This window comes from Drosophila virilis, chromosome 5, assembly GCF_030788295.1.
Source record: "Drosophila virilis strain 15010-1051.87 chromosome 5, Dvir_AGI_RSII-ME, whole genome shotgun sequence".
NCBI classification, from domain to species: domain Eukaryota; kingdom Metazoa; phylum Arthropoda; class Insecta; order Diptera; family Drosophilidae; genus Drosophila; species Drosophila virilis.
Genome location: NC_091547.1, coordinates 24,831,159 through 24,848,434, shown reverse-complemented (window position 1 = coordinate 24,848,434; position 17,276 = coordinate 24,831,159). Strand labels below are relative to the sequence as shown.

At 44.3% G+C, this 17,276-nt stretch overlaps 2 protein-coding genes across 3 annotated transcripts; both read left to right on the top strand.

The window, feature by feature from the left end:
* The first annotated feature begins 202 nt into the window (after positions 1–202).
* On the top strand, positions 203–1,511 carry wbl (endoplasmic reticulum protein 29-like protein wbl). The gene has a single exon (XM_002058862.4). The coding sequence runs from the start codon at positions 617–619 to the stop codon at positions 1,391–1,393; it is 777 nt and encodes a 258-aa protein (XP_002058898.1). The 5' UTR covers positions 203–616; the 3' UTR covers positions 1,394–1,511.
* A 4,531-nt stretch (positions 1,512–6,042) lies between these two features.
* On the top strand, positions 6,043–9,395 carry tbrd-2 (testis-specifically expressed bromodomain containing protein-2). Of its 2 annotated transcripts, none has more exons than XM_002058863.4 (3): positions 6,043–6,061; positions 6,146–7,595; positions 7,661–9,395. In XM_002058863.4, the coding sequence occupies exons 2-3, from the start codon at positions 7,593–7,595 to the stop codon at positions 9,344–9,346; spliced, it is 1,689 nt and encodes a 562-aa protein (XP_002058899.2). In that variant the 5' UTR covers positions 6,043–6,061; positions 6,146–7,592; the 3' UTR covers positions 9,347–9,395. The 2 variants fall into 2 exon arrangements, with proteins under 2 accessions (XP_002058899.2, XP_070066274.1); XM_070210173.1 differs by having other exon boundaries at positions 6,146–7,611.
* Positions 9,396–17,276: the final 7,881 nt, after the last annotated feature.

The following is a 17,276-nucleotide window of genomic DNA, read 5'->3' as shown; positions in this document are numbered from 1 at the left end:
AATTACGCACCACAATTTGTGGAACGCTCCATTGGCCAAACTCTGATGGCTAATCAGAGAGGGCATTAGCTGACATTGCAACTGAACCTGAACTAAAACGAATTTGCCAAATGATTTTTCCATCGCTAGCAAATAAATATACTTAGTAAGCTATTGTTTTGTTTAACATTTCAATTGGCGTGGCATTCGGAATCGAAACGTAGTTCTTACAGCCTGGCATTACATAATACCTGCTGCAAGAACCAAACCGAAGCAGGTTTTAGGCAGGCCAAAAAGAAAAAGGGGAGAAAGAGCACAACTTGCCGGCGGCTTCAACTGACGTGTTCACAAGTCGTTCAACTCGATCGAGAGAGAGAGAGAGAGAGAGAGAGAGAGAGCCCTCTCCAGCAGTGGCTGCAGAACGCCACGAGCCCAGGTGAGCACTTGAGAGTCGTCAGAGTTAGAGTCGGAGCAGGCCGCGTGGCTATAGCAACCAAACACTTCTGTTGACTTCAGCGAAAAGTCGCAAGTTTGCTCTCGCTCTTTTCTTTGGTGTCAGTCGATAGCGAGCAACGACTGAGAAGGGTCAAGGTTTTGTTTTCATCGTTGTGCAAAAAGAATTGTGTAAAAAGCAACAATGATTAAGCTGTTGCTGACAATGCTGCTGGCAGCTTTGCTGGCGCGGCACACAAGGGCCATATCGTGCGGTGGCTGCGTGGATTTGGATGAGATCAACTTTGACAAGACCATCGTGCGCTTTCCCTATGCACTGGTGAAACTCGACATTGCTTTTCCGTATGGCGAGAAGCACGAGGCTTTTGCGGAGTTCTCCAAGGCGGCGCATAAGGTAACGGACGAATTGTTGGTGGCCACCGTTGGCATCAAAGACTATGGCGAGCTGGAAAACAAGGCGCTCGGCGAACGCTACAAAGTGGACGAAAAAAAGTTTCCCGGCATATTTCTCTTTAAAGGCAGCCTGGACGACTATATTCAATTTCCTGCCCATCTAGATGTAACGCTAGACAATCTAAAGTCGTTTGTGAGCAGCAATACGGCGCTGTACATTGGACGCGACGGCTGCCTGAAGCAGTTCAACGATGCGCTCAAGAACTATGCCAACAAAGATGATGCCGAACAGCTGGCCTTGATTCAAGAGATGCAGCCCCAGATACAGCAGTTGAGCAAACCCGACGATCAGCAGCATGCCAAGGTCTATCTGCTGTATATGCAAAAAATCAATGAGCATGGCTATGGGTTTGTCGAGGAGGAGACCAAGCGCCTACTGCGCCTCAAGGCCGGCAAGGTGACGGCCACTAAAAAGGTGGAGCTGCAGCACAAGCTTAACATTCTCGAAGCCTTTCGTGTGCACAAGCTGACCAAGACGCGTCCGGAGAAGGCCAAAGCGGAGCTTTGAGCCAAAAGAGTTCAACTAGACAATTATTCTGTAAAGCCAACCAAATTTCATACTTTTAAACCATAAATAGGCCCACAATTGTTCATTAAAACCTAAATGTTACCAAAAAATTGTTTGTTATGTTTATTCGTTTGCCATGGCAACAACGACTCCAGCTAAGGCTTGGGTAAAAAAGGACGCAGGGGCCTCTTGCAGACGCACAAGCATAACACAGAGTGGAAGGGAGCGTAAGAAATTTGATTTGGATTTTATTAGAAAATTCCACTTGCATAATTGATCGAGACGTCTGCAGGCTGCCTACATAAGAACGCATTTATTAATATCACCCCAAAAGTATGCAAGGCATTTTTAATTTGAATGCGCTTTAAAGTATGCAACAGCTGTTAAGCTGCAGGGGAAATTTTAAAATAAATTCCCTCAATGCAACAGCCAGAGCCAGAGAGAGCGAGAGAGCGAGAGAGAGAGAGAGAGGGAGAGTGGTTGCGAAATGGGAGTCATCTAAAACTGCACGGTAGAATTTAAAAATGTAAAATAATTAAAACAAATTATTTTAATAAATTATTATTTAAAACAATTGTAATCCTAAAATTTTAACCAACCCATAAGCCTCCATTTGGCAGCTTATTCAATGGCATGCAATATACTGACCCATTGCAATACATATGAAAAAGCGCCATAAACTTGTCTGCGTGTGTGTATGCGTGTGAGCTCCATCTGGCCGCTCTCTTCGCACTCACGTGGCCGATCGCAACAATGGCGAAGGCAAAGTCAAAAGCGCATTATGGCCGCGTTTGCTTGCATTTTTTTCTCAGCTGGTGGAACGGTTGGAGCCGGAGCAGGGGGGAGGCTGACTTGAGTGTGTGTGTGTGTGTGTGTGTATGTGCATGTATGTGTGTTTGCGTTGTTATCGCTCATTTTCACTTTAATATGAGTTTTTGTTGCTGTTGCTTTTTTTGGAGTTTGCTCTTTTGTGCACGCTGCGCTGTTGGGCAGCCATATTTATTTTTTTTTTTGTGTTTTTTTTTTTTTTATTTTTTGTTGCTGGTCCCCGCAGCGGCAGCAGCAAAAGCAAACGCACTAAAGTTGTGTTGTGTTTTCTTTATTCGTATGCGAAAGTCAATGAACTTTTTCGGTGTTGTCTATGCATTTCAGATGTTTTTATTGTTGTTGTTTTGCGATAAGTGCCCAGTTCGGCATTCGTATTGGTGTATTGAACATGCTGCAATGACGGACACAAAAACAAAAAATGAATAAAAAAATAAATAAATAACAAATGAAGTAAATTACAAATCTCGAAGCTTCACAAATGCTGTTCCGTTTCAGCAACGAGTTAGGTCGAGTGCAGTTTGGGTTTGGGTTTGGGTTTGGATTGCGGAATGCATGAAAAACGAAAACTCATGACCAGCTTTCTATTCGTACAGATTTTTTGCGCTTATCGGCCAATTAATCGACGATAAATAAACAGATCCGCAACAATGCAAAAATGTGAGAGGGCATGACAGAGGGAAGATAGCCCGCGGCTTGCCAATCGTTAATTCTTATCTAAAATGAGACCTTTGACCCGCAGCTGGGTCAATTTAGAGGCAGCTAAAAAAGCGGAAAACTCAATTGGAAAAATTGCCAGACACGCATTCTGCTGGTTTGCAGTGTAATGCTGCGAAAAACGAAAAAAAAAATATACAAAAATGAAAGAAGGAAAACAATTTTCACACACTCTGAGCAGTCCGTGGCACACCTTAAAGGAGCACACGGATCATGCAAATGTTTGCATTTCCACGCAAGTGCAAACCCCAAGATAATCGATCCATCAGTCAGCGAACCCTTTACACAAAGGTTTTGGGAAATTGAAAGCGGATCGCCCACGCTGTCAGCCAAGCGTATGGAGGAACCCTTCTCCTCATTATCATGTGCATAATCAGAACTTCAATTGCAATGGAAAATCGGATCGGGAATGGCGCAGCAGCCGGAATAAACAACAGCAGATCAACGTAATTTGAGAACCGAATTGAGAAATTGTTGATCGCAGTCGACGCTTTTTGGCCAAAGGCAAAGTCATAAGGTTGCGTGTCGCCATCTTCTAGATATTATATCTAAGCAATATTCAGGTAATTTTTCGTGGACTACCTGCTGTGAGATTTACGTTTATGCATTTCAATTTCATTGTTTTGTTCGTTCGTTCGCATTTTGGCCATAAAACAGGTTCGGGCCACAAATTTATCTCGCGCTGCAGATCGCGTCTAGAAGCGAGGCGAGCAAAGAACTCTTCTATTCAGCCCGCCTACTAGTTGACAATCAGAAACACACACACACACACACACATATATATATATAAGTATATATTTGTATCAAATCGGCTTTTGGCGCAGCACTAATCGAAGGGTTTGAAGTCGAGGTCAGGTCAAAGCAAATGCATTAAATGTGTAATCCCAGATATGAAATCTGAGCGAGACATCGTCGTCGTCGCCGTCAGAGTTTGACTTTAGAAAAACATTTTCACGACTCGGCCGAACCTCTGATGATCGTTTTTTATTATTTTTGTTTCTTCTTTTTGTTTTTTTGCGGCTGCTGCAGCCTCTTGGGCTTGGGGATCTCGCTGGGACAGGTAGCCGCACATTTTGAAGCGCTTTGCGCATTAAACCCGAATTTTCGGTTCGTTTAAATGCGTTTTTCTCTTTGAAAAATGTTTCATTTTGAGGTTTTTGCTTTCCTCGAACCTTCTCTGATTGCATTGCTGTGTGCTAGCCGCGCCTCAAACTCGGACACAGCCCCAAATCTAACCTCAGTTAGATGGCTGTCATGGCTTAATTGTCTAGGCCGCGGCGCAAAACTTGCTTCGAGCTGCGGGAGGAGTGCCGTGCCGTGCGAGGGGTTGGGAGCAGAACAACGTCTTGGTCGATTGGCGTTTTGGGCCAGCCATTTTCTGGGTCCGGTCGCCAACGTCACCGGCCGTTGCACCGCATGGACAGCGTCGAGATGCAGATACCTTTCGGAGTCAATGACTTGTGAGGCATGTTGTTTGGGTTTTTAGCGCCTGGCTTAAGAACGGTTGACAGATTTTTACATAAATGCATATGCACCAGGTCTGGAGCATTGTTAATTAGTTTGGAAACGAAATGCAAAACTGTAACTTGATTTGGAACTCGAGAGCTATCCGATATCACCAGCATCTTTTCTACTTCATTGTCTTGTTGACGGAACGCCTTTGAGGTGAACCCTCTCGAGTGGGAACAGGGGTGCGATTATCTCGGCTACGGTCCAGTTCGGCCCTCATCGCCGTTGCCTGATAATTACTGTCAAATAATTGGCAGAAATTTGTTTGCTATTTAATTGTAGCGCTTTTCACCACTTCCAGTGCCCAGTTGCACTGTGAGGCCGCGTGTCCCGCGCCCTCCAGTGCGCGGCCCTTTTCAAATACATTTTCACAATTTCTCAATAAATTTTCTTTTATTGACCAAGATGCGGGCGCCCATCTCATTGCCGTTTTTCGGCTACATTTCTATGTATCTACTCGTCGTATCTGAATTGCAATTGCAACATTTTTCGAGCTGCTCATGATGGCAGCTTTATCGCCATCCGAGCGGGTCATTGACTCTGTTTGAGAACACTCTTCGCGCTTACAAATATGTATGTTAGAAATGCAACATCGGGGTCGTATATTCTTCAACCGCGAATAATTACTGATTTGCACATCCACAAGCTCTGTGTGTGGGTGCGCTATGAGATTTTCAAGATCCAGGCTCTGGCGTAGCTCAGTCTGGCAGTTAGCAGGATCCGAGGACAGCCTGTGGAACCTGCATCTTTACGCTGCATTTCGCTGTCAAGCTGTGCCCGTTGATCGCTATCAAAATCCACACAAAATCTCATTGTACTACGCGGGATTCGCGGCGTTCCCACAGTTACAGGCAACACACAGGACTTCATTGTCTACGCACACATCTATTTTTTATATCAAAATCGAAGATCGACGCTGAATGTGGCAAGCCAAACCCAAAAGTCACATGCGAACAACAATGGCTCGAAGCGATTGCCAGCTTGGCCATGGCCAACAACAAGAACCAGCTAGGAATCGCTTAAGGTTAACACATCGCAAACAATGGCCGCGCAAATGGACTAGCCATACATAGCGTATGGTGTTGTGGGGCAGGCAGGAGGCAGCGAGCGGGGCAAGTGTCGCGGACGCAACGAGGGTAGTTGCAAACCAGTTTCGAATACGAATACGCTGCTGGGCAGCCTGTACCTGTCGACCTGACGGCCGCCTGTTGCAATGCTGCTGCTGCTGCTGCTGCTGCTTCGTGCCCTGCCTAATTTGGAGGTAGGGGTAAACACTGCTGATGTCTGATCCACGCTGCCTCCTCGAGATGCTGAGTCAGCGACCGAGTGGCAATTCTCTCAATTTTCATCAAAGTGCGCTGCAAGATCGCGCAATGGAAATGGACGTGTGCAGGTGCCGCTCACAAGGACAAACAGTGACCGATTGGGCGATACCCTGCAACCAGATCCGAGCAGATAGAATATACAAAAAATCGAAATATACTTGACATGTGACACATTGTCGTATCTCTAACTGTCAAAATTTTACTAATGTACTCCACAGGCAAAATCGATAAATAATGAAATCGGAAAATTGAAGGATGACATCCGAAATTAAATCAAATATTTCAAGCATAAGTAAATATTATTCGTGTTGTTCTACAAGATAGACATGTTCACATGTCTTTAACATCCCTTTTTAATCATTCTCCGTGTTTACAGGGTATAACAAGAAGTCACATTCTAGCTCAACGTTAGCAACAATAAGAGGCACAAAGTCAAAGAAGAAAGGGACTTAAAGAAAACAACGCACACACACACACACACACACACACACAGACGCACACTAATGCACATTTTCATTTTCGACTATAAAATTTATTCGCATTAATCGCCGTCAAAGATAAAATTAACGAAAGAATAGACATGGTCAGGGTCAGGGTCAGGGACAGGGACAGGGACAGGACGAGGGACGGGATACTTCTAGCCAGGGGACGGCATGATAAGGCAACATTGACACCTTCAGCTGTAACTCAAATGGGCACGAATCTACCTGCCGATACGCTGTTGGCATTGCTGACAGTGCCAGCGACTATCTAATTGTACAGGACCAGACGCTCCTCAGACGTGATCTGTGTGTGTGTGTGTGTAGGTGTGTGTGTGTGTGAGTGTGTGTATGCCAGCTAAAGAGCAACAAATTGGCAGTCTTCTTAGGCAGGACTGTACATTACCCAGCGATGCACTTGTCATCGAAAAGATGCCCAAATTCCTTCTGGTTTCTTTAGTTCATATTTTTTGCCTATTTTAAGCGAAAGGTATCCAATGTCCCGGCAGGGGAAGAGGTCTTAACAGAGGCGGGGCGGGAACAAAGTGGAGTGAAGCGTATGCGTGTGTAATTAAGTGTCGCAAAAAGACGCAGATAGGAAATGTACTGGGCGCTAACATGTGAAGGTAATCAGAGTCCGATGGGGTCTGAGTGTATGCGTGCGTGTGTGTGTGTGTGTGTGTGTGTGTGTATGTAAATAGGAAAAGCATGTTGTTGTGCGCCATGGTCGGCTAACAGGATGGAAGCGCCGTGTCCCATGCCAAGGCTGAGGGTGATAAAAATGTTCATGTAAATTGCAAAAAACAGTTTTTATGTCCCATTGCCGCATTTTGGGATGGAGGAGGAGTAAAACGAGACGGGCAGGCGGCTGCGTGTGAAGTGGTGCAATATATTAGACAAGGGCGGTTGGAGCTGAATGCTCCTCGCCAGTTTGGATGAGGCTGATGCTGACGCTTTGGCTGAATGTTGAGTGGGTGGATTGTGGGTTGCGTTGCCGCTTTGAAGTGTCGGCAATGTTGGGCGTAGTTTTGGTTCTATTTATAACGCATCAATGTTTCTGCCCTTTGTGCCAAACTGATGCTGTTAGTGAAGAGCAGCGAATATTTAACGCATGCATGCTACACAACACTACCAGCAAAGCGGTTAAAGTTGCGCAACACTACACAGCAAGTATGGCCCTTGCTGTCAAATTATAACGAGAAGCTGTGTATGAGATATTCGAGCAAATTATCAAATGGGCATAAGCCAATCGGATGTCATAGAATCTGGAAAGATTATTGCGACCTGTAGGCCCTTCGTTCTTATCTTGTCCACAAGCTTTCCAGGATTATCATACCATACGATATGGTAAGTTGTAAATAAGGTACGTATTCTTTGCCATTTTCCCATCATAATCGCAGTCTTCCTCTAAGGCACTTTTAATCAAACTGAAGATTCCGAATCGGGTGCAGCCGGATGTGATACCGCCGCCCGACTCAATTGGCATTTACTCAAACAAGATGCACTACATGAAGAAGCATCTGCTCGATGAGCTGAGCACGAAAATGTTCGCTCTCGATTTTATGCAGCCGGTGGACTCGGAGGCTCTACAGGTACCCACATACTACACAATCATCCAGCGTCCCATGGACGTGGGCACCATCATCAAGCGCGTGCAGAATCGATATTACCACAGCGTGGATGAGCTGATAGCCGACTTTAGGCTGGTGATAAGCAATTGTTATACATTTAATCGGCCCGAGGATATGGTCTATCGCAATGGCCAGAAACTGGAGAAGTTTTTTCTTAAGGTGCTGAAGAAACTGCCAGAGGGCCTGGAGGTGGCCTGCAACAGGGATCCCCGAGCAGTGTGCAGTCCGCGCAGCAGCGAAAAAGCCTCCGCATTCACGGAGCGCAAGTGCCGCGAGCAGCTGAAGAAGCTGCAAGGTTCCAACACAGAGCAGGCCGATGCGGATGCTCGCGACTTCTATAAGGAGAAGCTGAGTGCGGTTTCAAAGAAGCTGAGCAAACATCATTTCAAGACTCTCGAAGACTTCCACTCGCATTTGGACGTAACCTTTCTGCAATCGCGGAATCAGGCAAGGAAAATTTTCGAGAATGCATATCACGAGACTCTCGATAGCATATCCTATCACATGCAGAACAAGGAGCTGAGCCAGCTGTTCTATGCCCTACAGAAGGACCAAAACGGTTTGAGGAGAGGCCAACAGCAAGGCAAACAGTCCAGGTGGGAGGATAATCTAATGGACGAGCTCGATGCTACTGTCGATAGACTTGGCAGTAAGCTGGACTCGTGTCGCCTGGACGATGAGGAGGAGGAGCCGGATGAGGATGAGGAGCAAGAATATATGAAGGAGGAACAACTGATAGCTGCAGAAGGGGAAGAGGAACGCACCAGCAACAGTCAGGGCCATAAGCTTAGCTCGTATATGAACGGATGTGGAGCCAATTTACCTAGCGCCAAGGAGACAAACGAGTCGATGGACTGCGTCAGCGAGGTGGAACGTCGGGCCATTCAGCAACAGTTCGTAATGCTGCCGCTGAACTCAAAAATCGAGATAATGCACATTATTGCGCAAACCGAGGACATATCCACGGACAACTGTGACCTGCAGTGGTTCGACATCAAAAACTTTGGCGCCGAGACTTTAAATCTCATGAAAAAAGCCATGCATCCGCACACCAAGCTCAATCTGCGCAACATGAAGCCCGACGAGAAGGAGGACCTGCAGCGCAGCCTCGAAATGCGACTGCAGAATATAAACCAAGCGCTCAACGGCAACCGTCGCAAGTACACGCATAGAATGCGTATTCGCACCGCCATGCCGGCCAAGAAGAGGCCGCGCTTCTCTGCCCCGAGCACGTCGAAAAAGAATTCCAGCGGCGCCTCCAGCTTACAGCAGCAGCAGCAGCGACAGCTGCAGTCAGGTGTTGGCTCCTCCAAATCTGGACTGGGCAGGCAATTGCAATCGCAGGACAGCAGTAGCGAAAGCGATTCAAGCAGCAACAGCGATTCCAGCAGCAATAGCGACTCCAGCGACAGCAGCGACTCCTCCAGCGACAGCGGCGAGGAGGCCAAAAAAAGAGGCTCATTATAAGAGAAATGTACACATTTGCATTCGAATTAAAATAAACTGCCAGATCCGACATGCCCGGTCATTGACACTTTTTTGGCACTAGGAAAACAGGAGAATCTGGAAAGCGCATCTCTGCTGTCTATACAGCGATCACGTAGTTGGGCGAATTTTCACGAAAAATTATGCAAATGAATGAGAGTTTCTCACGATCGGCAAAAAGATGCCGAGACTCTACCTGACACCGTAGACTTGCCTAGGAAATTGGAGCGACAAAGATCATTTCGATCTCTGTCGTTGGTTTTCCATTGAAAATTTGCATAATTTTTGGTAAACAGCACAGATTTTCACTTGGCGAAAAGGGTTGGCAAGCGAAGATCCTAATTTGCATAAGGTGCCTGGGCTTGCGAAATGGGCAAATAGTGCGCTAAACGCAAAACGAAAGTGAAAATCGGAAAATGTGAAAAGGACCAGACCAGAGACAGGCTCAAGGCTCAAGGCTTAGACACTAGACAATCGCCCAACAGGGGTTAATTATGCGCACAGTGGACGGCGCCAGACCGGATCTCACAGCATGCCGGCACGCTCGCACACCCAGCTCCTGGCAGGGGGTTGAACAGGGACAACAACAGCGCTAATTTGCATAACATCGAAAAGGAATTGAAAACAGAAATAGAAATAGAAACAGGACTCACTGTGATGTGATGTGCCTGCAATCTATTTCCTTGTTATTTGGCCAGGCAAAATTATGTAAATTATGCGTGCAAAAACATTGAGAATACTTTCTCACGCTCAACTCCTTAGCTGGGTCTTGCTCACTTTGGGTTTTCCAAATTTTGCGGGTTGCAGCGTTCACTCTTCTGTTTGGGTTACGTCGCACCGGGCAACAAATCAATTTTGATCGATATTCATTTAGCTCTCGATTGATTTGCTCAATTTGCATATTTTGTACCTTCTTTGAACTTAGCAAAGGCGAAAAATATGCTAATTATCTGGGCATTCAGCTGGGTGTTTTTAGCGTCTACGAAAGTAACGTAGATGTTTGCTTGACATCAGAAAATGATCTATTTTTTATTCATGTTTAATTTTGACCTTGAAAAGCCCCAATTGATGCTCTTTTTGAGCTGGTCTCATGCATTTTTTCTCCATTTGTTGTTTAAAAATTGCAAAAAATAATTCACATTTGCTTTGCACGGATTTGCACGGCTTTGCACGGCTCCTCCCATCATTGCTTTCCACCACCACCAGGTTTCTGGGGTGTCTGTTGCAACCCCAAGCAAGACCCAGTCGGAAAGTTGCAAAATCGCCAATGCCGTTTGCCAAAAAGCGATCGAACCGTCATCATTGCAATTAAATTGCAAATGCCAGCCAATGCGCGTCGCAAACAGAAACACAAACAGGAACAGGAACAGGAATAGGAACAGACTTGGGACTTAGCTGAGGTGAGCAACCACCGTTGAACTAGAACCCAGCCCAGCAGCTACCACCCGGGCGAATTGAATGTATGAACTTTGATGTTGCCTCTGTTTGGGCAAAACCATAAAAAAATCCGCAAAACGAGGGTTGTGTCTCGTAAAGTACTTATCGAAACACCCCAAGCACACTCTCTCTCCTGCCTAGCTCTACGCACTCTGCCAACACACATTATTACGCATAAATGTGGAGTGCGTTGCGTGTGGCATGCACACACACACACACACACACACACCCGTAGACGTTTCTCTGTATCTGCTTATTTTGCAGCGACAACATGCAAATTTTTTTCATTCATTCGCCCTGTCCGGGGGTTGAAGCCAAAGCTTAGCTGCAACAGAGGCCGTAGAAGTAGAAGTCGTAGCAACAGCCACCACCCCCGGGTCTGCATTCCGCGCCTTTTTTTGTGGCATAGACTGCGATTGCTGTTGTTGTTTTTTGTTTGGCGCTGTTTATGCTTAAGAGTAGTCAAATAAGAATCGAGAGTTGTTAAGGTTTATTTTGGTTATCATGCTCCTTATCACTGGCACAACTTCAGGAAAATATAGTCATGCACAAGTATTTTTATAAAAAGCGAGAAAGAAGGGCTATCTCCGGCATGCCGAAGATGTGTTACTCTTGCAGACCGAACCTAAGAAACACAGGGACCAATAAAACGCTTTTCATACAAGAACCTCATTTTCGACCGATCTATATGATATAGTGGTCCGATCCAGCCGGCGCCGATATATGCGCATATGTACTGCGTGCAACAGAAAGAGGGACGTTTGCAAAGTTTTATGACAATAGCTTTGAACCTGTGTAACTAGTTCGCATAGAAACAGACATACGGACAGACGGACAAGGCTATATCGATTGATCAAAAATATATATACTTTATAGGGTCGAAGCTGTCTCCTTTTATGCGCAACACATTTCAAGACAACATTATAATACAGGGATATAAAAGAATTATCTTCACGAAAGCTTTAAGCCTGCGAAATTGGTTGGCACAGAGAGTCGAACATGGCTGATCTATATAGATGCCTTACAAGTCTTGAATATAGGACAAGAACTCGAGTGAAAACCTAAAGGACAAACATTCGATGTTAAAAAAGAAAACGAGTGTCATATTTGGCATAAATTAAACGCCATAGTTGGCGACCCGTACACCCGTATGCAACAGCCATCTCAAATAAGGGCGACGACGAGGGATAGGTTACGGTTTGGGTTTTTTAAGCGACAAAAAAGAAGGAGCAGAAGGAAAACGCGCACTCGTCGTGCTTCACACGCGCAAGGATCTCGAAAAGTATCCAATTACAATAGATAGCTGGCAGTTTTGACTTGAAATATGTTTGAATTGTCGCATTTCTGTGTGCTATTCTTTCCCATTTCCATTCCCATTCCCATTCCCAATCCGAGTCTCATTCTCACTCTCCCTCAGCCGCACAGATCCTTTGTCTTGGCGTGGAGCGTGTACGTGTGTCAGACGTTTGCGCTCTTCTCTATTGTTTTGTGACTCGGCTTTTATGCCCTTGCGTCTTCAGGCGATTGATGAGCGCGTTTCACTTTCGTTTGGACATCCTTTATTTGCAGGATTGCTTTATGCTGGACGTGTGGCAGTCTACAGTTCCCTGCAGCTCCGTGGGCATTGTTGTGACTTGTTGACCTTTGTGGGTAAATTAGGCGCAGCCAATAAGGCATTATGAGTACTGGCAATTATGCAATCGTTATTTCATTTGAATGCCCCTCACGCATCTTGGCGACGTGCCACACAAGCATTAGCAGCAGCACAAACTTCAGTTTATGTTGACGTAGGGCTGCCATCGCGCCACATGAGGCAGAGGCATGGAGCAAAAGCAGCCGCAACGCATACAACACATAAACACACACACACACACACACACACACACACACACGAATATATGATATTTTGTAGAGTTGAATTGAAGGGATTATTAAAATGAACATGTGAACTTAATACGATTATTAACATAACAAATACATTTAGCTAAAAGAAAACCAAATAGAATGCATCATAAGTAGCTGAACTAGTTTACACCCGAAAAAGAACGAATTGAACCACATTTTCAAACTCTATTTAGTTTATTTAGATCAAGAATTAAGTCGTATTTCGTTCCGGTAATTAACATCAAAAATAATAAGCATTTAAAAAAAACTGAAAAGAATGCATCATGAAGAGCTGAACTAGTTCACGACTAAAAAAGAACGATTTGAACTTGAATTCCCGACTCTATTTTGTTTGCCTTTTTTTCCTATTGCCCTTTGGCATGCGCAGCTCCAACTCAAAAATGGCGTCGCTGATCAAGTCAAACGGGCAGCGCTGCGCCCACGTCCCAGGCTGGCGCAGTAGCTGCTCTCTCCCTCTCTCTTTCTGCTCGCTCCCAGTAGCGCTCGCTCTCTCAACATTGGCATTTTCTTTTGCTTTTACACAATTTGTTTTCGTTCTTCGTTTTGTTGACATACCCAAAAATGTACTATCTTTGTTGCTTTTGCTTTTGCTTTTGCTGCTGCCGTTGCTGTTGTTTTTGTTGTTTGCTTGATTGGCGGCCCTGTCTGTTTTCTACGTCTTCGTCTTTGCTTGCACCAGTGTGCGTGTGCGTGCGTATGCGTGTGTGTGCCTGTGTAAAATTGTGTATGTACATACATATGTATGCAGGCCAGTGCACATTGCACTCGAATCGCCGTTTTCGCCGCCAACGTACGCTGCCGCTGCTGTAGTCAATTGCGTGGTTAATGCTAATTATTTGTTATTCTACAGTCGCAGCGTTGTTTTTGTTGCCGTATTCCCAAAAAAAAAAGTAAATAAAAATAAGCAGACAAATGCAATTGGGAAGACACGCACAAGAGACCGAAACGTGCAATTGCTGGCGATTTCCGGCTGCACACCAGCGCAACAGATAGCACTTAGAAAGGGACTGTACCACAAAAATACACACACATACATACATACACACAGATATCCTAAGCGTATTTATAAGTTACGATCATAAATGCAAAATAAACACATTTCTTACCAATATGCGTGTCAATTTACATTTTCGTTGGCATTCCTCTTACAATTGTATAGCTAATATATTGAAACTCAGAAAATAATTAAATATTTTAACGGACTTTTCTAATCAATTTTAAGCAATTTTCAATAAATTTAACACACGTGACGCGCAAACGCAACTCGTTTAATAAGCGGATTGCGGCGAAAAGAATAAGCGAAAGAGCAAGCGAAGAAAAGTGCAAACTAAGATCCGTTGCTTTTTGGACGGCGACTTCGCTTTGCAATTAAAGAGAGCGAAAATCGTATAAGAACGAATACAATTAAATGCGTTTCTTTTGTGTTGGCAATATTTAATTGCTTCGTTATCTGTGTTTTCATTCGTGAGGGAAAGGAAATGCTTTGTTTTTGCAAATGCAAAGATGAATTTATAAATACATTGCGTTTGCTACATTTTTGCTGTGAGAGAGTAAGTGAGTAAGAGAGCGCAAGGTTGTAGGAATGCAAGGAAATTGGCTTTACATTGTTATTGCAGCGAGGAAGTGACTTTTGCTCTGCTATGCAATAACATTTTCCCTAAATAACAGAGTAAGAGAGAACACGAGAGAGTGCAAATAAATTACATTTGCTCTGCTATTGCAATTGTCTTTGCTGTCAATGCAGTTTTATTCGACTCACAGATGACATTGATTAAATGTCAGTGGTAAAATATATTTTCTAATGTGCAATGTGTGTGTGTGTGTGTGTGGCACTTGGATTGTAATTAATGGGCCGTAATATTTATTCAATAGCAAAGATACTCTGTCCTAAGACCACTCAAGATTCGGCCGGGCTTAATAGCCGCTGCCACTCAAAAGAACGTCATCCCGGCTCTACCCTGGCAAACCAACAGTGTTGTTGTCATTTTATACATATATATATATATATATGTAATTTTCTTTTTACTGTGCATACAACACGTCTTAAACAATGCAAGACAATTTTTCGGCCACTTGTCAAAATAATTTGCGCCTGTTGAGTAGACTTGGCCAAGAGAATATTCACGTCTCTTGGCCAAACAGTGAGCTGCTGCTGGCACTACCTGCCGTGCAATTGTTGACTTAGTTGTTGGCAGTTGAGAATGAAAAATGTGTGAAAATGTTTTAAACAAACCGATTGTGTGCAGTGCAGCAAACAGTTGAGGGAGCCCAAAACAGGTAAAACCAATAACACAGATCTGGCTACCAAAGCTGGAAGCTTGCCAAAGGTGTATATTAATGCGATTATGCCTGCGCAATGCGCTTTCCAACACTTGTCGCTACAAAAATCTCGAATTGAAAAATTATCACCTGTGCCGGGTCGAACAATAAATTCAGTGGAATCAATAGTTCAATAACCCATCAATAGAAGTAGCAACAATAGGAAACCAAGAGAATGACGGAAAATTATGGCACACACAAAAAGGATAAACGAGGCACACACGGAGATCGCTGAGCAGGCAAAAACCAAAACGAATGCACAAATTGATTGCTGCTTCTGTTGCAGGGGCGACGACGGCGACGGCGGAGGAGTCTTATGGTTGTTTTCCCTGTGCGTGCAGGACGCGAGCAACAGGATACACAGGCACACACACACACATGCGGGACGCATCTCGGCAGAAACCCTGGGAAAAGTTAACTTTTTGATTTGAAGCAAAAGAATCACATGAAAAGTCACACGATTGCGTTCCAGAAGGACAGACTGTTGCGGATAGAAACATGTTGCAAGTCAGTCGAAAATTGGAGAGGAGGGGGCGAGCAGCAGCAGCAGCTGAAATGCGGCAGGTTGCATCAATAGCCCCTGGCTTGGGAAAGAGGATAATGTGTAGATGAAAGGTGCACAGAATTGGGCATATTCGGATAATCAGTATACGATCAATTATTGCGGTTTCTCACAATGCGATAATACGCGAGACCCAACATTCAATCTACTTATATACTAAACACGATCTGTAAGCTTGGGCGTATAAGTGTCCTAAGCTAAGACAAGAACCCCACTGTAAACGAAAGCACGCAAAAAGCTTAAGCGGCAGAAAAATCTGCCAAGCGATTCGCCAAAATATTTGCGTGTCCAGATCTGCTCTACATAAAATCGTTATTTAAAACATATATTATAAGAGTTGAAATGAATTAATCATAATTTATTAAATGAATATTGGATTATTACATATACATATGCATATATTATTTTTAGAATATTAGCATCGAACCTCGCCTAGTAGCACCTCAAGTACCTTCATACGAGCAAAGTGAGCTGGACTTATTTGTAGATAAGCCCCAAACGCTCTGCAGAGAGCTTTGCTCAAACAAAGTATATACGCGCCAGCTAACCACGTGTCTTCTTCTGGTTCCTCAATTTACCTAATCAACACACAAGCCAAACAATAAATAGTAAATAAATAGAACGACGCCGGAGACAACGCATTCTCTCCAGAGCAGTTGTTGTTTGGTGCCAGCTTTGAGTAGACTTTTGCGCGAAAATGGCGACTTATCTGTGCCAAAAATAAGCAAAGTGAGCGAAATACATTTGCACATTGTGTGCGAACATAGCGGCAGCTTTCGGCTCCCAGTCGAGCTGATTGGTCGGCCGTCAAATTCGCGACTGGAGAGCCGAATCGCAATTTCGCATTTGCAAACTTCGGGTAGCGTCGGGAGCTTTCGGCTCTGCCGAAACGCGAGACCGAGTGAAAGATAGAGAGCTCTTATATGCTATACCCTGTGCAACCAAAAACGCTAAAGGGTTAAGCAATGCGTACCAAATGTTGCAATCGCCAGTGACAGGCAGCTCGCGTATTATAATTTATTTTGTATTATGTGAAAAATATTGTTTCAACAACACAAAGGTATGTCAAATATTATGCGTGCAGTCATTATAAAGCTTTAAGAAGCATGTGTTTAGTTGTTACAGGGTATGGAAAAGTCATTGACTGTGAAATTTAGCACGTTTGTTATTGTTATTGGCGTGTGTTTTTTGCGTTTTTTGCCGGCATTTTGCTCTTGAATTTTGTTTTCGCAGTATTTCAAGTTCAAGTTTAGGGACGGCGCCGCGAGGCGTGCGTCTGCTTTCTGCTTATGTTGTTGTTCTTGTTGTTGAGTGTTTTTTCATAGTTGTTTTTTTTTTTAGCTTTTTAACGTGCTTTCCGTCTATTATAGTACATAACACGCCCGGGTTCTGCGGTTGACGTAACTTGTTGCGCCTGTTGTTGTTGTGGGCGGGAGAAATTGCGCAGAATATTGCGATTAAAAACAAAACAACGCCTTGAACTACATACATATGTAGCTCAATAAATGGCCAAGCAATCAGTTACACATTTACATGTGCTCGTCATTTCTAGCATTGAATAAGATCTTCCGCATATACATACGTATAAATATATCCAGCACACACACACACACACACACACACACACATACACACAACTTGCAATCGTTTTGATGGCCCTGGCACAGCTACAGCGACGAAAACAACAAA